The sequence below is a fragment of the Myodes glareolus genome, chromosome 22, assembly GCF_982192425.1.
Source record: "Myodes glareolus chromosome 22, mMyoGla1.1, whole genome shotgun sequence".
Lineage (NCBI taxonomy): Eukaryota > Metazoa > Chordata > Mammalia > Rodentia > Cricetidae > Myodes > Myodes glareolus.
The window spans coordinates 3,458,003-3,481,295 of NC_142047.1; the positions used below are offsets into that span (position 1 = coordinate 3,458,003).

At 37.3% G+C, this 23,293-nt stretch overlaps 1 protein-coding gene across 2 annotated transcripts in view; it reads left to right on the forward strand.

The window, feature by feature from the left end:
- Iqcm (IQ motif containing M) overlaps positions 1-23,293 on the forward strand; it is a 526,054-nt gene that overhangs the window by 147,534 nt on the left and 355,227 nt on the right. For both annotated transcript variants that reach the window (XM_048438238.3, XM_087900344.1), the window contains exons 6-7: positions 1,150-1,240; positions 5,268-5,347. In XM_048438238.3, the coding sequence (XP_048294195.3) occupies positions 1,150-1,240; positions 5,268-5,347 (171 nt within the window). The remainder of the gene's footprint in view (positions 1-1,149; positions 1,241-5,267; positions 5,348-23,293) is intronic.

Genomic DNA, 23,293 nt, shown 5'->3' on the forward strand with positions numbered 1-23,293 from the left:
TGGTGCCCTTGACTCCCCTAGCTGTCTCTGACTCTTTTACTGGCTTTTGAGACCCTACTGTGTTGTTTTGCCCCAGCTTTAGTACATGGAGTGGTACTTAGTCTTACAGCAACTTAATATGTCTTGTTTTGTTGATACTCTTGGGAAACCTGCCCCATTTCTAAACAGAAACTGAGGAGGAGTGGATTGGGGGGGATGGGAAAATGGGGAGGTGTGGGGAGGGACTGGGAGGAGAAGAGGGAGGGGAAATTGCTGCCTGGATGTAAAATAATACATACATTTATTAAAGAAAATATATTGTAGAGGACTTTCACTTTAGAACTTACACAGGCTCTGCCCAATAATTCTGGAGACTGCTGCCTCTCTTCAAGAATAGACACAGTACTTTGCAAAAATCACTAAAAACAATCACTATTCTGAGGCTCACACCAGGCAATTCCTAGGTGAATTCTAACCACTCAGTACTCTTGACAACACTGTTTTCAGTTTCTCCTCACTCTTACTATTCTGTGTCACATTGAACTACAAAGTTCGGTCCAGTGTGTTTCATTCTGTTTGGACAGTAAGATTTCAGCTAGGTGTAACTTTTCCTAAAGAACAGGCTTTCTACTGTATGCACCACATGCCTCTGTATCTTTTGGCAAATCCGAGCTGGGAGACAAAAAGTGCTGGACACACCTGATTTAGTGTCCTTGTCTTTAGTCCAACTCTTTTCAATAAGGAGACTTGTTTTCATTAACTAATGACTTGCTAACTTATTTTCACAGCAGAACCTCCCATATAAACTAATCTTTATGATAATAAAGGTAATAATGGTGATATGCACAGATATCCTTTATATTCACGGGCATGTGCTATGTTACTGCAGGCATTTTTCTGGGATGTTCTTTTTTGATATATGTTTTTCATTTATGGTTTACTTTTTGGCCCTAAATTTTGGTAATTATAAAAGATCAGAGTAACATGGTGGCCATCAAAAGCTACTCAAATGTATTTTATGAGAAGCTTTATGTTAGTAATTTTTTTTAAAGAATATGATGTCTCCTTTTTAAAAAGTCTGTAATTTGTAATTAAATTTGAAAAATTTGTTTAGAATTTGGAAATTGTAGTAGTGTACAATCAAAGTGGGTTTTTTTTTGTTAATTTCAGAAAAAGTTAAACTGAGTAAAATAATGACCGATATTGAATCTGTGAGTAAGAAAATGGAGAAAGAAAAGCAACTGAACCTCAGAAAATCCAGGTAATGTGGAATTATTTAACCTGGGAAATATAGACACTTACATGCACACGAGAGAGAGAGAAAGAGAGAGAGAGAGAGAGAGAGAGAGAGAGAGAGAGAGGAGAGAGAGATTGAAGGAAATTGAGAGATTTTCTTCTTCTTTGCCAATATTCTCTCAACAACTGCAGTGGTTCCTCAGGCCCATTAACACTCCATGCATAAGGCCAATTTATCTTTCTGCTCTAATCTCAAAGCATATCAATTATCAAAATTTTAGCTTTCAGTTCAATTAACTTTTGAACTGGAGGATGTCTGAGTAGCTAAGCAAACCATCTGGGTTTTACAGTGCATAAGCTCAAATCCAATTTGTGTCTTTCTTGAGAAAAATGCCATATTTTATGATAATATTACATAAGTTTGGAATTTTAATAACTCCTTTGCAGCAATTATGGAGCAGAATAAGTTATGATTTTCCCTTTAAAATCTAATAATTAAAGGTTAGTCTTTCTCTAACAGAAGGTGAGAATGATTCCACAGAACATGGTTAGAATGCAAAGATTTGGAACATTGCTTCTGCTCTCCAGTGTCTAGAGATAGCTCAGCTACGCTTCTGGATTGTTCTACAGGATCATACCATCTTTCAGATAACTTTACAAGGGTGTGCATGAGGGTAGACTGTAAGGCTTCAGATAAAACCTCCAATAACCCTTATTTTTTTTAGAACTTGTAGAATATTGTAGAATACTCCTTTGTTAAAACGACTTTTTCATGGCTTATTTTACAGCAATTCATTAACACAGTATGTAAAGAAAATTTCAGTAATTGACACAATGCACAAATAATAGAAATTGGAGGAGATATTATTTTGCTTTAAAGAATATCGTGACTTCCAAAATCTGTTTCCAAATTGTACTTCACACTAGAAGACCCTTGTCTGGTGTAACCCTTTTCTTTGATTAAATTTATTACAAGCCTCAGATTTGAACAAGTGGAAAGTGTACCCAGCTTCAGGGGAAAAACTGGTTTTATTTACAATAGGGGAAGATTAATTACATTTTTCCTCTTTCTATATTTGGCCAATTTAACTGAAGACACAGGTTAGCTAAACTAAGTCATGGCTGTGGAGAGGCTACTTGATGAAGCAGTTAAAGAGTGTAGACTATCCAGCGAGCTTTTAGTGACCAGAGAAGTTGACTGAGTTCATTTAAACCTCTTCTTACTTTACTTATATGAAGCCTGTAAGCCAAAGAACACAAATGGCGACTTAGGAACAAGTTGGCCACTTGTTAATGAGAAACCTGAGCAGAAATAATGTCTTTTATTATGTTGTTTTTCTCGGTAGGGTTAACTGTATCTCAGGGACTTTTTTTCTTCTAGAACTGGTGAGAGCTAAAGGTCTCCTAATACACCTAGCTCCAATATTTAATGAAAACATGTCCTGTTTAATGTGGAAGATCAACCTTGTTGGAAGTTAAGAGCTGGTCCGTGCACCCCAGTGACAGACTGGGGTGCCTGAAGCACGAGCTTCAATCCACTCCGGCTGCCTTGTCTTTATTTATAGCTAGTTATTGTGGTAGTTTGTTCCTACCTTAAGCAGTTAATCTTCATTTTGTTAATGTTGGAATGTGATGGGAAAGATAAGCAAGTGTTTGGAGATATGGTGATTCAGGTTCTTTAAAAACCTGTGTTTTAGTCGATTTAAAAAAAGGCACCAGGTTGAGCTTTTATTGAAATCTGGCTCTCAATATAATGCAGAGAAGAAGAGGCCATAGGCAACAAAAAGAAGACAGAAGCCCAGCCAGGCTGTCAGCCAGGCAGTCAGGTAGAGGACGGCCAACAGGCTTTCAGATTAGAGTCTGGGAGGGCTTCTGCCAGGTCACACAGAGGCTTACGGGAGAGTCATTGCTCTCCTGGATTTCCTTTCAAAGTGCCTTGGGAAGAATCTGTGGGTAAGATGACAAACAGCATGTTTAAGTATATTATAAAAATATTTACTGAAGAAAAGAAAAAAGTTGCCAAAAATAAGGAATATGAAAGAATTTCATAAATTATGATGTTTATCTTTGCCTACATTTTTCTATTTTGGGCATGCAAAGAGCAAACAAAATGGAATGCTTTCATATTTTCACATTTAAGCTTAAGAATATGAGGTTCTTTACTATATCCTTAAATTTTAAATTAACGTTGTCATGTGTAAGAATCCTGAATTTAGGACAGCGATGGTGGATGTGGATACATTCTAAATGTTACTTTCCAATCATGGAAAAAAATTCACTGACCTACTTATTTTTTAGTGCTGATTTTTGGTGTTAGTTGACAGAAATGCAACTGCCATGCTTTCCAATTCAGTGCATTTCTGTCAACACACTTCTGTATTTCAGGCAAGTGAGAGTGGACGTGGTCCTCTAGTTTTGACATCAATGAGCTTCTTATCTTGTATTGGAGAATCTATGCTTGGAACCAAAAGGAAGTTCTGCACGGCTTTCCTCCCGCTCTCCTCTTCCTCTCACCTCATGCTGAAGTGTTGGCATGCATTCTAACATCCAACAGCTGTATTGAAACAGCTCGGAATCCTTGCTTGATGGTTTTCAAATGTTTTGCTAAAAGGGCCAATTGTAAATTTTTGTCATAATTATTCATTTGTAGAGGATGGTTGAAAAACATATTTGTCCTAATTTGGAGATTAAACAGTATTTAGCCTTGGTCCACATGCTAGAAAGTAAAGCAAACTGTCTAATGAATGCATTTTACCTTATCTTTAGTAGGATATAAATGAATTCTAAAATTTCAAAAGAAATTACTCAAGTCCTTGACCAAATCCATGGATATGTCATATGCATAATAGAAATGGGATGGGTTCATCTTACAACTTATTTACTCTTTAGTTAGCGCCTATACCCTATCTGATATCAAGCACTAATCAGGATGGTAATAGCCTTTTCCCCATATATGTTATTTTTTTTCCTATTAAAACATTTTAAACTTGTATAACTCTGTAAAACTTGTATATCACCCAGATTGCAATGCCATCTCTAGGCATTTATACCAAGCAGGTAATTGAGCAGGTACACAAATGAGAATGCTCAAAAGTTTTTTGAGAGTTTTTAAAAATAGCGAAAAAATGTGAGCACCCCAAATATTCATTTGAAGCTGACAAACCATTAGTATATTCAAACCATACAGTACAATGTGAAATAATGGTCCAATACAAAAACACACATCTATCTATGTTAATGAAGATGCCCATAGTGTAATATTAAGTGCAAAACTACTTAGAACGTCTGTTTTCATTTATAAACACATAAACATTGTAAAGATATGGAATGTATTATACAGTCTACCATGTCAAATGATGTTAGAATAAAATAATGTGCTACAATTATTGAAGCCTCACTGCCTGATTTCACATCAGAGCTCCACCTATTTCTCCTTGGGATAATCTGACCTACATGACCCCTGTGCATTGAAGTTCCTTCAGGTGTAAAATGAGGAGATTAGTAGACATGGTGGCAGAGGTTTGTCGGGAGGATTAAACAGGCAGGACACACAGGAGGCTCTGAATAGTTCTTAGGCCAGGAGAAACTCTAGGTTTGTAATAATTAACAAAATATCGGAGAAATAGTATTAGAGAAGATTTTTCTTTCCTTTTGCTTATTTATATTTTCTAAATTGTCTAAATGGCCCTTGACTGTAGATCCAACAGATATCTTTAAATCTCTATAAGTGATATTGGGAAAATTATATTATTTAAAATATCTTATGAAACAATGAAATAGATACTACACTTATTTTCCTGATTTTTTGTTATGTAGGACTTGCTCAGAAAAGAGATATTCCTACTTTTAATCCACACTCAGAACCAGCAAAGTTTAGTATTATTATTTTAATACTAGTTACCCTGCAGGGTGCCAAGGAAGCCACAGGTCTAATACTGTTGTCACAAGCATCTGAGGCTAACATTTAACCCTGTAATATTAGGCTTGGGGACCCGATTACAAAACAACAGATACCGAATCACTCAAGTTGTAACTCTGTGTTTTGGAAACAGAATGTTGGAACCCTTCCATTCCCATCTTGGCTTACCTTTGCTGAATCTGACCTCTTCTATGGGACTTCTGAGAGAACCTGGTGAGTTTCTCTAGGCTAATGCTGGGAGCAGTAGTGATTTTCATGATGTAAATCAGTCGGTATTGAACAAAATCACTTGTTTATTATTTCATTTGAAAAAACTGTGTCGAGAGATAAAGTATTTGGGGGGACAACTACTGAGAACTAATTTTTGTTACTTTACTTAAATTTGAAAAGTTGGTTCTTTTAAAAATGTGTGTAAATGTAGGATATTGTGGGAAATAATGAAGATAAATTCTTTGAATTTAAAAGAGGTTTCCAGTAATAATTCTTCTGAGTTACTGTTTTCAAAATATATAAAATTTCTTCAAAAGAAGCTACATATGGCATTCTAAAGTCCTTTAAGTACAATCAGAAAGCTTGGATCTTAGAGGCTATTTTGAAGACCTTGGAAGGGTATTGACTTAGAAAACTATGCTGTAGTTTTCCTTCCTTGCAACTTGCTACTCAGAGTCTCAATATTCAGGTTGGTTTGTTTTCTTCTATATGTACAAAGACTATCTAGACAAAAGCTCGGCCATTGTCTTTTTAGCGTTGCACAAAAGATAGAAGACCATTCTAAAATGCTAGTTGAGAGAATCTCAGCTACAGATTATTGTGAAATTGAATGAAGATTGCACAATTGCAGCCACCCTTGCAATACTTTCAAGACTTGTTAAAAGTTCCTCCAATACAAAAAATCTTTTAAAATACCTGAAACATGCACTAAAGTAACCACAGCTTCATGACAGCAAAAGACTCTGTCCAATTCACAGCCTCCTGCCAAGGGAATAAAATACTTGATGCTATTTTTCAATGATTTTTTTTTAACGTAACGAGTGTTAGTGGACTAAAGTAATGGAGTCATTAAACCAAATGAAATGTGTCACAGTTTTCTGCCTTAAGTCCAGACTCCAGCAGACTGTGTGGGTCATCCCAGAGACCTCTCAGCTTTCATCTCTCATCTCAAGCAGTCAGAGTCAGAAGGCTGCATGTTCTGGAAGCATAAACATTGCAATAAATCTGTAATTTCTGGATGCTATAGGTTTTCTGTTCCTTTTTCCTTTAAAATAAAATGGATCTCTAATATGAGTAGATATGTAACCAATGTTTTATTGTGTGAAGTTTTGTTGAATTTTGTTTTGTATTTAGCTAAACCATTATCTTTTAATTGAAATAGAATTTTCTAAAACAACAGAAAGCAACTAAAGCCGAAATGTCTAACGACTTGGGACCAGCAATTTATTCTGTAAAATAAAATGTGAAAAAATGTTGATTTTTGTTCTAAAATAATTTATATACATTAAATGCATTGCATCTTTGTTGAAAAACTGAATGTTTTTAAAATGCTTTTAAAGTTCATTTTAATTACATTTTCTAAAACTCTGTCTGACATTGGCTTCTACTCTATTGTTATTATAAACCTGTTTGCTGAACCATGTCTCCAGTAATTGCAGGAAGCTTTCACTGAAGTTCCTTAAAAAACAAACAATGTTACTTAAGCAATCAAAGAACATAAGTATGTTCCCTCTGGAGTGCACAGTAATTTTATATAATCTTAAACATTTCCAAAATACTAACAAATCATCATTTTTATTGAAAAAAAAGAAAGAAAGCTAGGTCATAGGAATGAAGATCAATCCTAATTTCTATCCATTAGATTACAATTTAAGTAGATGACGAGGATATCATGCCTTGAAGTCTCAATGTTTAAACCGGCATCAGAGAACACTTGCTAGTGATGATATTGGAGTTCTGATTCTTCTAGAATCTAAGAGGAAGCCTTATCAAAATTGCTGAATCACTTGTGACTGTTTCTTCATGGGAGAAACATGGTGGCTAATAATATCACCAAGCTGAGAATGTTTAGGCATGCTTTGAGGTGTGTGGCACAATCTGGTGCTCACCAAAATTGAGCTGCAGTTACTAGTGACTGTTTCAAATGAATGACCTCAAAGGCACAGTAGGAGCAAACAGCTGGTTTGCCAAGAACTATCTCAGCACCTGTCCTACAAGAGGAACCAGCTACACTAGCACCTTCACACCATGAACACTGTGGCCCTGTTTCTGCTGTTGTCATGGCAGCCATACAAAAGGAACCAGTTGCACTAGCACCTTCACACCGTGAACACTGCGGCCCTGTTTCTGCTGTTATCATGGCAGTCATCTTGCTCAAGACCATCAGTCTACCCTTTGGCTGTCTTACTTCAGTCTGTTCAGTAAGGAACTGCTAATTTGATATTCCAACAATCACCCTTTCGCCAGTGATTTCAAAACTGTTTCTTACCTTTCTGAGACAAAGAAAGTGGAACCATGGTATGAACTCTTACTTAGAAAGGTGTTCTTTTATTAAAAAGAAATTATTTAGCTTTATTTTATGTGCATTGGTCTGAAGGTTTCAGATCCCCTGAAACTGGAGTTGCAGATAGTTGTGAGCTGTCATGTGGGGACTGGGAATTGAACCCTGGTCTTAACTGCTGAGCCATCTCTCCAGAACCAAGGGAGGTGTTCTTAACAGACAGTTTCAAAATAAATTCTAGAAGGAGAGGGTTTAGTCAAAGAAACCCACATTGCCTTAAGGAACAAATGTTGTGTCTTGATAAGGATACCTTCAGCTTTGTGGGCTTTAAGTTTCATGAGTGTTTTAGGAAAGGCATAGATGGTCAGACAATTTCCTTTATTTGTGGCTGGTTCTTAGTTTCTCTACAGACTGTTAACAGTAGAATGACAGTAACATCCCCCAAGTTCACAGTCTTCAGACCCTCAGAGAAAAGCCCTGAGTATTGCCTACAACTCTGTCTGATACAGCCTCCACCGGAGGTGGGTTTGCAGTCACTGGAGGATGCTAAAGACAACTGTCAGTAGCTCCACACCTCTCGTCTGACCTCACCACCACCTCTTCCACTTTGGAATCTGTTCACTCTGCTTCTGGAGCTCATATTGAATGACAAACAAACAAACAAAACAAAACAAAAATCTAAATCCTTTTACCTTCTTAAAGAGTTCCCTCCACACTTTAGATCCAACTGAAGACAAGTTTGAGAGCATTTCTTCTGTGGCTCTCTAAAGTGGCACTATTTCTTTCTCCCATCCTTAACACACATCTAGGGGTGGAGATGGGAGAGTGTCTTTCTTGATCCTCATCACTATTGCTTCCAGACCATCTCTGCCTCTTTCCTAAAATTCTCAGCTTTGGCTTTCATGTCATCCAATGACATTCTCCATTACCTTTCTTCTTGGAATAATTATTAGTTTGTGCCCATCTTCTCATAGCTTAAATTTAGCTTCAGGACCCTTGTTAGTATCTCTAATGCTTGTCATCATTCTTGGCCATTTTGCTGTTGAGCTAAGTAAAATCTCTTGACTCATTAGCTTCTCAATTCTTTTTGTTCTTTTCCTCCAGTGATTTTACTTTCCGTCCATCATCCCATATACTCTCATGTAATCTTAGAGAGAGCTAGGTAGTACCTCCAATATTCTACTTTGAAAAATGCTACGGAAAATGCATGGCATTTCATAAAGTCCAACAGCATTAAAAAGTTAGTTCCATGAGGGGCCTTGGGAGTGAAAAGATCAAGTTTTTAATTTCTTCTCTAGCTATTTTAACTTCATCAGTGATTTAATCCAGCTCATGATTTCATGCACTAGTTTACATATTTTCTAAGTCAGTTGTACTATTTATTACATTCTGTAACTCAGTTATATTGCATCACATATAGCTTATGAAAATAATTTTATACACAGTAGTTCAAATATTTTCTTTCATTTCGAATATAGCTTTGAGGGTGTTTATTTGTTTTTTCTTTCTTCTTCTGAGAAGGTGAATACTACCCAAGGATTAAAAATCCTGGTTAAATATTAAAAGACAATTTAAAAATTTGACTCATTCTCAAAAAAACCACAAAAACAAGTTGGCAAACCTAAGAAAGCCAGATTCCATAGGGGCCTCATGTTCTTTAAAGGTGTTTGTTTTCATGACTCATGCTTTTTCTTGTTTGCCCAGAACTTCTACTTAAAACCTGTGATAATAGGAAGCCCAACCACACCCCACCCATTCTCTCTCTTTCATTAGTTATCTCTCAGTCAACCAATATATGTTTGTAGGTGCATACATGTGGATATCTTTTACATATGAATATATATGACATAATCGTCTCCTCAATATGGAGGAATCTTCTTCTTGTAAGATGAATGACATTTTTGTTAGGACAACAAAGTATTAGACCCATGGACTCTCAAAGAATATTTCATGAATGACTTGTATTAGCAGCACAGATAGTTTCAAAGACTCAAACTTCTTCTCATTATACTATATTTGTATTACATAAATAATACATACATAAAGACATATTAAGGATGTTCAGAAAAAAAACTTTTTCTATTAATACTCTGTTTTCTTACAATCATGAGTTGTTTTATTTCTAATATTTTGCTTTTTCAATTTTTTAAAAGATTTATTTATTTATTTATTTATTTATTTATTTATTTATTTATACAGTATCATGCCTGTAGGCCAGAAGAGGGCACCAGATCTCATTGTAGGTGGTTGTGATCCACCATGTGGTTGCTGGGAATTGAACTCAGGACCTCTGGAAGAACAGTCAGTGCTCTTAACCACTGAGCCATCTCTCCAACCTCTGCTTTTTCAATCTTAAAAAACCTGTGGCAACACAAATTTGAATGTTTCCTATAGTTAGGTCTAATATTGTTTAATTAATTACACAATGTATCCATTTCATTTTCTCTCATTGATAGCCACATTATTGCCCACCTACTCCTCTGTGCTGAACAGCATCTCTTTCCCTCATCTACCCTTCTTGTGTGCCCTTCTGGAGTGGTCAACATCAGAGAGGAGAAGTCACATCCATTGTTCCAAACTTCTTGGAGGATATAAAGACAGTACAGTCAAGGGAGGGAGCCAGAGATTCTCTATTCACTTTAGAAGTTTAAAATAGATAAAAACAACATTCTTGATAGGTTTAATTTTATACCAAGGTCTACTATATAACCTCAAGTGGATTGAGAGATACATGAAGCTCATCTGAATGCATTCAATCATTGCTGTAGCCCTGTTAATTCTATGATCTCCCATTTTCAGAATTTTACTGTAACCATCAAATGTCTTCTTATTTTCATTCATTGGTATAATTTTAATAATTATCATATGCTAAGATATGTGACAAAAATTAAATTTAATATATTTTAAATGTTTTGTTGTTCTTTATTTTAATGACTTTTCAAAATGTTAGTGAAAAAGTAGATGTTTATAACACAATAAATTTATTTTTAATATGATAGTAGTATAATTTTCACATTATTTATATAAACAAACACATGCACACACACACACACACACACACACACACACACATATATGTATATATATATTGGCTCTCAGATTTCCTGCATGCTCAATTCTAACTTTCCTATTTTTTATATGACGAGCTCAGAATCATTCAGCTTGTGACCAGCCTAAGCCACATAAGTATCAGGTTATGTTTAGTATGTGTGAATATGTGCATGTATATATGGTACTATAGATAAAACTCCAGGGTCCCACACGTGCTGCACAGCTGCTCTACTACTGAAGTACACCCTATCCCTAGTATAGTTCTGATTTCAGTTTCCATATTTATTCCATTTACCATACCAATTACATGATTTATGTGGTCTATATGCATTTATGAAAACTATGTTATTTGATTATTATATAATCAGTATATAGTAATATATATATATATAATATTTACTGTGGGATAATGCTTATGTACCCTATAAAGATTTGTCACTTGTATTGGTTTAATCAAATACTGATTGGCCAGTAGCCAGGCAGGAAGTATAGGTGGTGCAACTAGGCTACGAGAATTCTGAGAATTGGTAAGGCTTAGTCTGCTGTCACTAGCCAGATGCAGAGGAAGCAAGATGAGAATACCTCACTGATAAAAGGTACCAAGTCATGTGGCTAAATATAGATGAGAATTATGGGTTAATTTAGGTTGTAAGAGGTAGTTAGTAACATGCCTGAGCTAACAGGCCAAACAGTTTATAATTAACCTCTGTGTGTTTCTTTGGGACTGAATGGTTGCAGGATCGGATGGGACAGAAACATCCATCCACATAGTAGAGCAAACTGTGATTCGGATTAGGAAGGGGCTGTAAACTGAGCATTTTGTAGACCATTCAACATTATGAACTAATATGTAATATACATATGCCTGGGGTTTTGATAGTTTTGGTCTTTGTACTATTAAATATTATATTTCTTATTTCTTTGCATAAATTTACAGCGAACTTTTTCAGTCAGTCTTAGAAATATCAATATGGTTATTGTGTTTTAAACAGCTCTGAAGTATGATTTAGAAATTACTTTGTGTTGCTCTTTCAACATGTAATAATTTAATATGATAAATACTTTTCTGGCATGATTTCCCATGGCTCTCCTAATAGGTACTTCATAAAAGTAAGAGTTGATTATCTGAGAAGAGACTTTGCCTCTTCCTCTCCATGACAATGTGAGAAAATATTCCCAATGTGCCAGATCCTGAAGAGTCAGAAGTGGTCATGCTGGGAGGGGAGTTGTGACGGGATGTGTGAGATGGAAGAGAGCTAGCTTTCAGATGGTTACAATAGCAGCTGTCCCATGATTAAGACTGCTTTCTGCCCACTTTCTTCCTGCCACAGGAAGGAGAACCAACAGGACTCAGTCAATTACAGATGGTCTAATTTCCGAAATTTTCAAGGGAGGCAGTACATAGTTGATAAATATTAATAGTATTAAAAGTGGGTTTCAGATGTTTATTATTTGATGTAGTTTTAGTCACATTTAAAAATTACAGGAAGATAACTCATTCATATATCCTATGGCAACACCAAGAGAGAGAAGCCTTAAACCCATGATGTACAATTAGAAGTCAAATTCAAAAAACTTGTAGTGTACTATTCTCTAGTACATAAAAATATGAAGAGGAGGTGTAATAAAATGTAAACATTTTATTTAATATGACTAATTGTGCCATGTCTATATATAATCAATATGAAAAGTCATTAGAAATACATTTTATGTACCCCTTTCTCATTAAGTTTTTGAAATCTGGTGGATAGGGAAGCTTACCACACATTTTAATTTTGGATACACTTTATGTGTTCATAAAAATCCATGGCTTGTAGTTTTTGAGAACAGCTTTCGACAATGTGAATCCAAGGACTTTGACCACTTATTTCTGTATTTATGACACTTGGCATATAGCAAATGTACCCCAAATATTTAAAAAGAAGGGAGAAAAGGAAGAGAAAGGTCAAAGATCACTGGAATAAAACTATGCGTTCACATGATGACAGGTAAAATGTCTAGTTACTTCATGTTTATCCCATCGTCAGTCTGAATTAACACACTAGGTAACAACGTGTTTCTATTTATTCTTATTAGCGTTTATAAATTGACCTACCAAAACATAGTATTTTTTCTCCAGTTACAACTTAGTGGAAAGAAGCTGGGATCAAGAGAAGGATGTTCTTGGCATCAAGATGATAGCAAAGAACAATTACATTAAATTGCTTAGCATTCTGCAGAATTAATTGCCCATGATCTTAAGCATAAATACTTAATATATAGAACACCCTCTAAACATGCAGGTTCACATTTAGATACTAAACATTTTAGTGAGTAAGTGGCAGTCATATATCCAATCTGAAACCTTAATATCCACATCACTGCTGGTCTGCTTAGACCCTCTGTTCAGGCCATTGCCCAGAGAACTGTCAAACACAAAGGTATATAGTATGTTCTTCCTTGTCCTACAGTCACATTCACACATACTCAATATAACTAACGTGAAAAAATGTGAAATGTGCAGCACACACACACACACACACACATGCATGTACACACACACATACACACACACACACATGCACACACACACACACATAAAACCGAGGAGACTGGTCTCATGACCTTGGACTTGCAAAGGATTTAATTCCCTGTGACCTTGAAATTCTTAATAACTTTATAAAATTTGTTTTCAGATTGGTGCTGGTGCTTGATGTTGGGGTAGGCTGCTTGTTTGTTTCCTGGCCTCTCAGACCCAAAATCATTACACAAAACTGTATTAATTAAAACACTGCTTGTCTAACAACTTAAGCATATTGCTAGCTAGCTCTTATATCCTAAACTAACCCACCTCCATTAAGCCATACATCACCATGGGTTGTGAACTACTGGGAAGGCTTCGTCTGGCTCCAGTGGAGACATCTGTCTCTGGTGGTGGCTACATCGCTTCATCTTGACTCTGCCAACTCTCTCTATATTTCTTTCAGCCTGGCTTTACTCTGTTAAGCCACTGGCCAAAAGCATCTTCTTTTTTAACCAATGGCAATTAAATATATTCAAAGCATACATCACTGTCCATATCACCTCTCCTTTTTCTGATGTGGTCAACTATAGCTATGTAAAACCTGAGAAAGCTTAAAAAGGATTTTTAGACAGACAGACACACACACAGAGAGAGAGAGAGACACACACACACACAAAACAGAATAAAGCATGGCTTTTTTGTATCAGCATTTTCTTGAGTGTGCTCTGTTTGCTAGACGCAAGCAGAGGCTTGATCCTTACTGGCCATGTACTCCAAAAGGGGAACTCACAGAGTCGAAGCCCATCTTAGCCTGGCAGAGAGTGCGCAAGAGAGTATTTTCCAGCATGTGGTGCTGAGCCCATAGGAAAAACAGATCTCAACTGTGGGAAACCTCCATATATTAGGAATAATCCTAAAACGAGCTTCTCCACCAATGCAAATAATTCCAATCAGACCAAATTAAACTGTATAAAAAATGCCTACATCTAATAAATGCAGTGCTCCTGAGTGGCCATGAACATGGCAAGGGAAAGAGAGAGAGAGAGAGAGAGAGAGAGAGAGAGAGAGAGAGAGAGAGAAACAGAGAGAGAGAGAGACAGAGAGGGGGGGTACCATACAAACCTCAGAAACCACTTGTTCTTTTTCTTGACAGCAGTCTAAATAGCCTGTGGGGGTGGTGATGGTCTTCCCTGGGGAGGGGTTAGCACTTGGTGGGCTTTTCTGGAGGTGGATCCTGGACCCAGGCAACTTCCAGGGGGAGGGGGCTTGAGATGGAGCTTTATGCTCCATTGGCACCCCAAGGATGAGTGCCGGGGGCTGGGGTGACACTTTCAATCAATCAGCTATGGCTTTTGGTTAAAAGGCATGAACACTTTAGAAGATAATTAGAGGAAATTTAAATATTTGAACCTCTGAAGTTGTATCTGAAACCTGTTAATCCTGGACTATGAAACCTGTGAAAGAGGCACAACTGTCTGTACTTTTAGCAGGAAACTTAACTAGTGAAGTAATGAGCTACTAGTATCCTAAGTCATCAAATGCCATCAGACAGATCTGAGAGGGATAAGTAAATGAGCAGCAGTGAGGCAGCTTTTCCAGCTACCCATGCACTCCCAAGTCTCTCATGGTCTTTGGTGAACACCAATCTAGCTACCCAGGCACTCCCAAGTCTCTCATGGTCTTTGGTGAACACCAGTCTAGCTACCCAAGCACTCCCAAGTCTCCCCATGGTCTTTGGTGAACACCAGTCTAGCTACCCAAGCACTCCCAAGTCTCCCCATGGTCTTTGGTGAACACCAGTCTAGCTACCCAAGCACTCCCAAGTCTCCCCATGGTCTTTGGTGAACACCAGTTTCAGAAACAGTACTTGCCTTTAGCTGTTGAGTCTAGGGGTCCTGACAGATTTTCCTGTGGGAATAGGGTTCCGTCTACCTATCTTGGCAAGAAGAGATGATTGATCCCCCTGTGTCCTGCTGTCCAGTTCAGGCAGGGTCCAGGCAGCTGATGAGGTGAAAGGCAAATTTCTCCTGTTGCCTGGATTTGCCACATCTAAAGCAAAACTCCAGGAGGAAGTTCTTCTGCGGCCATCTGTCTTCTTGGAGATACAGGATGCTGCAGGAGCTGGCATGTCTCTCTATTAAGAGAAGTACTTGATTAGCTGCCATGCTCTCGGATCTGTAAGGCACTTGAGAATCAAAGTACCATTACCTGTCATGTGTATCTAAATTAGACATAAAACTTAAATTTGGGCATACAGTTTACCTAATCAGTTACATCTTAGAGGGCAAGAAGACCAGAAGGTGTATTTTAGTCTCTAGGCTTCAGCTGTGGTCCTGAGACCTAGAGCATAATTCTAATCTGTACAAGGCAAAGCCAAGTTTTAACAGTGTAAGCAATTTAATGTTTTAAATCAATGTCAAAGGGTTTTTACTCTTAGTTTACAAAATCTGGCTGCCAGCAAGATTAATTCATATATATGAGATGTAGCTTTAATATCTCAGTAAATCAGCATTGTTATAAACTTCATTTTTTAAGGGCAGGACAGGAATTATCATATTGAAATATATTGTAAGCCAAAGTATATTGGAGAGGAATGTCTTGGTGGGGCCATAGCACATGAGTGTCCTTAGTAAAGATGACACTGAGATTTTTATTTTCTCCTCAACCGAAATGGCAGGTATCCATGTGTTTGTACATTTTTAGAGCAGTTGTAATCTGGTGTTACAAGTTTTACAGATTTTAAAACAAGCATACACATGTACACAATCATACACAGAGGCATAAAGCAAACATACTCTGGCCACTTTATTTAATGTTTTCATCCATACATATGGAACAGATAAGACTTTTAACAGAAACAAAACTTTAACACAAAGGATGAACAAAATTTTTCTCAGGAAACCATATCAAATGACCAACTTAAAAATGCTAAAGTAAGAAAGAAACCATAAGAACGAAAGGTATTTTCTAGCATTAAGGCGGCTATTACCAGGCTTCCCTGAGCGTGGAAAAGGCTCTGTGGAGGGAAAACAAGTAGGCAGGAACAAGCAAGGAGTGGAAGAGGGACAGGAGCCTTGTGGAGGACACAGCAGGTTGCAGGTTGCTGTGGGTCTCCCAGGCTGTTTGGGGAGGGTGGAAGCAGCCCTGTGCTAGGCATGAAGCATAGGCAAAGTTAGAATAACGTCCAAAAAGGGAACAAGTCAGGAACTGGAAGAGCAATTGGACAGAAGCATGAAATACAGACAAGCAGGGAAGCAAGGAGATTGTCCACAGGTGAAAGTCGGGAGCAGAGAGAGGCTAGGGACAGGGAGAAGAGAGGAGGCAGGAATGCAGTTCTCAGGAACCTGGCCAGGGTAGCTCAGACTCAGGGTGGATAAATTCTGTAGAGTGTTGGAGGAGTGAACTTGAATTCTGAAGTATCCATTTAAAAACCTTTTACTGGAGACTAAGAGTGTCCTCCAAAATAGACTAGAGTTGAAATAATAGGAGGTTTGGGGTACCTCTGTGCAGGACTCCCATACAAGGATCCCAAAAGGTAGAGACTGTCTCCACCCTAGAACAGCCATCTGGCACTGCAGTATCTTGACAGGTGGGCTGGAAGACAGAAGGGGTCCTGGACCCCTTTAGAGGCCATGGCCTGAAACTGGGTAACTCACAAAGCAAGTCTGTCTGAGGGCGGGGAAGGGAGAGTGGTTTTACATGGTCACCTGGTAGTGGGAAAATTCAGCTCTACTTGGGTTTGGCACTAAATGTTACGTTAAATTCCTGGTTATTGGGAATCTTCCACTGATGATGTAATAAGCCAACCAAACAGAATTAATAAATCCAGGTTTATTCTGAACAAAGCATGCCTAGGTGGCCCCAGGGGAAATTGAGGAGGCAACAAGGGGAACCCACAAGGTAGGGCTTTTAATGTCTACAGAGTGGAGCCCTTGATGGTGGGCTTTCTCGTGGGTGGAGTCTGGACTGAGGCAACTCCAGGGAAGGGGACTTGAGGTGGAGTTTCCACTTGAACATTTCCTGTACTACTTGGTTATCTTATTAGTTGAAAACAAAAATCCTATTCAATTTAATCTACTTTTGGCTTTGTCCTGTTTCTGAGTTGCAGCAGCTATCTATAAAATATTCTTTTTCTTTCTTTTTTCTTTCCTTTCTTTCTTTTTTCTTCCTTCCTTCCTTCCTTTTTTATTTTTAAAATGACCTTAATTTACATACCAATCTCAGTTCCCCCCTTTCTTGTCCTGTTACTCCCCCACTTTCTCTCCACCCTACCCCTTATACACTCCTTAGAGAGGGAGTCAACAAGGTCTGTCACATCACTTGAGGCAGGACCGAGGCCCTCCCCCATATGCCGCTGATTTTGGCTGAGTAATGTATCTCTTCACAGGGAATGGGCTACAAAGAGCCATTCATACACTCGGCATAAATACTGGTTCCACTGCTAGTGGCCCCACAAACTGCTCAAGTCACAGAACTGTCACCACTTTCAGAGGGACTAGGTTGGTCTTGTGCAGGTTCCCCAACCGTCAGTTCAGAGTCAGTGAGCTCTCACTAGCTCAGGTCAGCTGTTTCTGTGGGTGTTTCTATTTCAAATTGTCTTTTTTCAGCTAAAAAATTCTACAAGTCTTTATCTTTTTATCTTTACAAACATTTAGTGATGTTTTTTTGTAAGTAGAAACTTAATTTATCAATGAGTACTTTATAAACCCATTTCTTTTTATTGTTGTTTGTAAAACATAAATTTTTCTTCAAGTCACAGAATTAATATCCAGTTTTCTTATTTAAGCTGTTTAAAACTCTAAGGTTCCTTAGAGTTGAATTTTGGGCAAAAAATAAGTAAAATAGCCAGTTTCATTCTTTGTTGTCCTTTCTTCCCCCTTAATAATCATAGACATCTTTGCTGATGTGCCCTCCTTTACATGATTGACTTCAGGACCGCCTCTACCACACACTGGGGTTCTGTAAATGGATGTATATGTCTGTTCTTGTGTTCTCTTACTATTGAGCTTGTCTAACCCAATGAGTGCAGATTATTCATTGCTATGATTTTATAACAAACACTTTTCCAGTGTTTTACTTGTCTGCGACAATACGCTGTTCCTGCATCATGAACGGAAGATGTGCTTTCTGGTTTTCTTTAAATGTGGTTTTGAGTTTGAGTCTGTGTCATGAGCAAAGCTAGATTTTGTTGTTGTTGAGAAAGGGTCTTGAAATTTAGCCCAGTTTGGCCTTGATCAATCCTCCTGCCTCTTGTTCCCAACAGCTGAGATCACAGCAGGCTAATAGACTTTGTCTCTGTTCCCGTCTCCTTTATCTGCCACCTGATTTCATTAGATATATTATTTTGTAAGTACTTCCATACTTTAAATATATTAATATGTTTAGATTGTAGTATTTAATAATTCCGGATGATAGTTGCTGTGAGGTGTATGTTGTACCTATATGCTGTTTGTATGATGACATTGTACCCTCAGTTGTTAAACTATTTATTAGTTTCTTTTCCTTTCTCAAAGCACATGCTGATAGAAGTCTTCATTACCCTCCTTTCTCTTATGTATCTTGTATACTTTCTGGACCACCGAAGCTGGTCAGACTGTTTTTTGAACTGTGTTTTAGTGAGCATTATAGAGTGTCATGATTTGTTTGCTGAGAGAACGGATATTCTTCAGTTTGAAGACTCTAATTGCGTTTCAGTAATTATTCTGTAAACTGTCTTCAACTTGCTATGCTTTGTTATTTTGTTTCTTTTCTGTTTGCTATCATTTTTTCTTCTAATCCCTTCAAACTCTTTCTTGTGTTTCAGGCTGTCCACATCCATCAATCCTATTTTCAATATCCTCTCCTACTTTTTCATTTCTGAAAATGTTTTTATTTTCTTGCCTTTCTTCTTTTCTGAAATTACCAACTCAGATAATTATCTTTAATGTTTCATTTTATTTTACTTTTATTAAAAATTTGTTCTTTTTTATGGTAGAAGTTAAGTTTATCTCCCTAACCTATTACATAATATGCTTGACTAGAATGTTTATTATTAACTCGTGTGACAGTTTTCATCTGTTTTTGTTCCTAGCAATAATTTTTGCCTCAAGATATATCTGTCATACATCCTCTTTCAATGTTGTTTTTCTGTAAGATTTTATGTACATTAAATATTAACTAATTTTTAATTATTATTCAATTTGAGTATATTGAGGTTTTCTTCAACCAGCCATTTGAGGGAAGCTTGGGTGTGCAGTGAATAATGGGCAACTCATTTAATGACACAGTTTGGGTATGTACAAGAGTTATTTAGTCTTTATTTTCCCAGTCATTTTATTTCCACACTTAGGGAGAGTTCACTTTGTTGAATATCCACCCCTTCTTCTACATCATCTGGAGGCTGAGAATATTTGTGAAAACCTTTCAACTTCACCTTTAAAAATTCTAAAGATGCCCTAAAAATATTGAATTATTCTATTGTCAAAATAAGGATCCTATCCCCATTCCCCAGGTAGAATTAATCCTTATGCTGTGGCCGCTGATTTTCTGCAGGATTAACTACTGTGAGCATCTGGGACAGTCTTTTGCTTCCACTCCCAGTTTATCCCCATATGTATCAGGAAGAGGTTCACCCCTTAAGGAATGTGCTAGGAGGTTCTAGAATGTTTCCTGGTTGAACTTAAGTAATTTACTTTGTGATATTTATTGGTTGCTAATTATTTTTGAGAAGTGAAAGAGGTAAAGACCACATTCTAGTCCATATTTTATGAATCAGAGTGTGTAATACTATTTTGAGATATTGAAACAAATGACAAAAAGTTAATTTTCCTGAAAGAATTAGAATTTAATATGTGAATCCTTGGCATAAAGCATTATTATCACTCCGTATTTTTATGCTAAATGATATTCTTAGAAGTTCAACTGCAGTTGCTTATAAAATACTATATGCAGACTAACATTTCAATGGAGTGTATTCTTCCAACTGTTGAAATAAACGATCCCCAGGATGGTTTTAAAAACAACAGAAGTCTATTCTCGCTAGTCTTAGAGCAGTGTTTCTCAACCTGTGGGTCACAGCCCCTTTGGGTTTAAACAACCTGTTCACAGGGGTCACATATCCTGCTTATCAAATATTTATATTAAGGTTTTTACCAGTAGCAAAATTTCACTTATGAAGTAGCAGCATACATAATCTTATGGTTAGGGCTACTAAAACATGAAGGACCACATCATATTAAAGGATGGCAGCATCAGGATGGTTGAGAGAACTGTTCTATAGGATGGATACCTGGAGCACAGGTGGCAGAGCTGCGCTTCCTCCAGAGCCACTGGGAGAGGACCCTGCCATGTCACTCCAATGTGGACCTCTGACATCAGCAACACCTTTCTGTGTGACTGTTCGTCTCTTCTTTCTGTAAAGACACAGGAAGCTAGATTTCCGACTTTTGTATTATCTCCTCTTGGTTTATGCAATCATAGCTGCATTGATTTTATTTTCAAATACACTCACATTCTCAGGTATTGGGGATTAGAACTCAATTTCACCCATGAGGTAAGCTCTGCTGCTACTTGGTAGAGAATGAATTAGCTAGTTGTTATAACTTCAGTTCTCTTTAAACCAGATAAATAAGGCATGTGAAACAACTCTCCGAAAGTATAAATATTGCTCTTTTTTATCACAGCTATCCTTGTTTTAATTTTGTTTAAATTTATAAATTTCTTAAATCTAGGGAAAAGTACTTGGATATGTTTTTGTTGCTCCTGCATCAGGATGTTCAGATGTCTAGGTTTCTCAGTTGCCTGTTTGATGCACAGACTGGCAGTTCTGCAAGTCTGTACAAGTCTTTGTCATGTAGCCCAGGAAGTGACGAACAAAAGTTCAAGTTCTCAGGACTTGACAATTATAATGGGGTGTTTATTTCTCCATAACACAGGGAAATATTATTTTGATAAATTACATTTTATTTTATTTTATGGTACCAAAATTTTTTATTTAAAGAAATGGTACAAATGGAAGAACTTAAGCGGATGTTTCAGTGCGACTTATAGAAAAGATAAAGTCATAGGGTTTAGATACATTTTTAAAATTTATTTTTTAAATAATTTTACGAGTTCTGTATTTATATCATTTCTACTCCTATCTCTCTCCCTTTCAAATCTTCCAGTGTCCCCTAGTCCCTCTCAATTTTTGACCTCCACTTCTACAGTTAATACTGTTACTTATGTGCATATACATATAACTAAGTAGATTATCTACCTACCTACCGACCTATTGACCTACTTACATAGACACACACATTTAACTCAGTAAATAACCCATTTACTGTTGTTTCTATGTGCATGTGTTTAGGGCTAAGCATGTGGAAACCCTATCAGGGGGCTCATCTCCAGAGAAAAGTGATTTAAAGTAAACCAATAAAAAACTATAAAAACAGTTGGCCAGCTCCTGACTAGATAAACGCCAAATCCAAACCGGGATTCAGAGTCTTGAAGAAAACTGTGAGAGAGGAGACTAGGCTGAGGACTATAGTGGTTTCTTTTTTCCCCCAAAAGACTATCTAGATTTATACTGAGATAAGAAGCAGAGCAGAATGAAAGTGATCCCTACTCTAGAGAATGATGGGAACAGCTAGTTTTTAATATTTAATTTTTTTTGTAAAGGATACCTTGCTGCATATCCAAACAGGTAAATGAAAGCAAGAACAGAAAAATATCATCAGGAGTTCTATCCTCATAAATTGCCTATCATGAACTTGTGCAACCACTATAGGTTGGTCAGGGAACTTCAAACTTTAACATAATTTAAGATGTTTTCTGACTGTTAATGCCCCCAGGCTGCTGTCAAAAGAAATGCAAATTCCATTTGACCACTGGGGATTATGTAAATTATTTTTAAAGAGTGTGGCAACTGAGTAAATAAAAATTTAAGCTTGTATGGAAATGGTGCAAAAGTTGTAAGAATCAGCCCAAAGCATATGCTAGTGACAGTCTTATCCAAATTCAGATATTTTATAATGACTAGATTTAGATATTAAAGCAGTTATGCTTAGTGTGCTTAATAAAATAATTGATAATTTGAAAATAGAGACATAGAATATGAAATTGTAAAAAATGACTATTTAAAATAGAGTCAGTAGAATTTCTGGAAATAAAAGTTTGATAAATACTGTTAATCAGGCACCAGAGTATAGAAACTCCACCAGAGGTAGAATTCTAATGTTAACTAGGAACTCAGAAAAACTTAAGGAAGCTTCTGGACTATAGGTCCTAGAGGGAGGTAAGGAACCTATTGGGAATTAGCTAAGAGAAGGTAGCTCTGAGGTAGAGGAGGCAAGGAAAGGGTAAGAGGCCCAGGGAAAAGAAAGAGTTACAATATAGAGGGAGATATGTAAGTATTTTAGTAGATGCCCATGTGGAGGGCATCATAAACTCCAGGATCCAGAGAGACTGAGAGGGCAGTCACCAAGTAGACAAGGAGAGATGGATGATTAAAGTTGGTGGAGGGAAAATGTGGTGGTTGAAAAGGTAGACTCTACAATTTGGAGTTAAATATGGTGGGTGGCAGAAATCAGCAGAAATGAATTATCTGTGCATAGCTCAGGAGAGTCAAATCACATCTTGGTTTGGAGAGGCCAAGTCCCTTGGAAGGGAGCTTATATATGCTTCCCCGGGATTTGACAGCAGATGAGTGAAAATGAAGATATGACTGCTCTTGGGTTCGGTTGAGGAGAAGGGTTTTATTGTAGATATGAAAGAGAAAGCATAGCCAGAGCTTTCTGGAAGGGTCTAGACTGAACTGGGCCAGCAGACTGTACTGGGCCATGAGAAAGGAAAGAAATGGTGAGGGGTTGAAGGTGAATAAGAGAAGAGGAAAGAAAAGGAGGGGAGAAGAGAGAAGAAGAGAGGAGAGGAGGGGAAGAGGGAGGGGAGGAGAGAGGATCAGGAATGGGAGAAGAACCAAGAGGTCAAGAGAAAGACCAAGATAGCACTTAGTCAAAGTGGCTGGGTATTATAGGAAAGAGAAGCTGGGGAAGGGAAGGGAAGCTCAAAGGATGGAGACATTTAGAGTTGGGGGCAGGAGAGAGAAGTCCTGAGAAAAGGTAAGACTCTGTAAAAGGTACTTGCCAAAGATGAT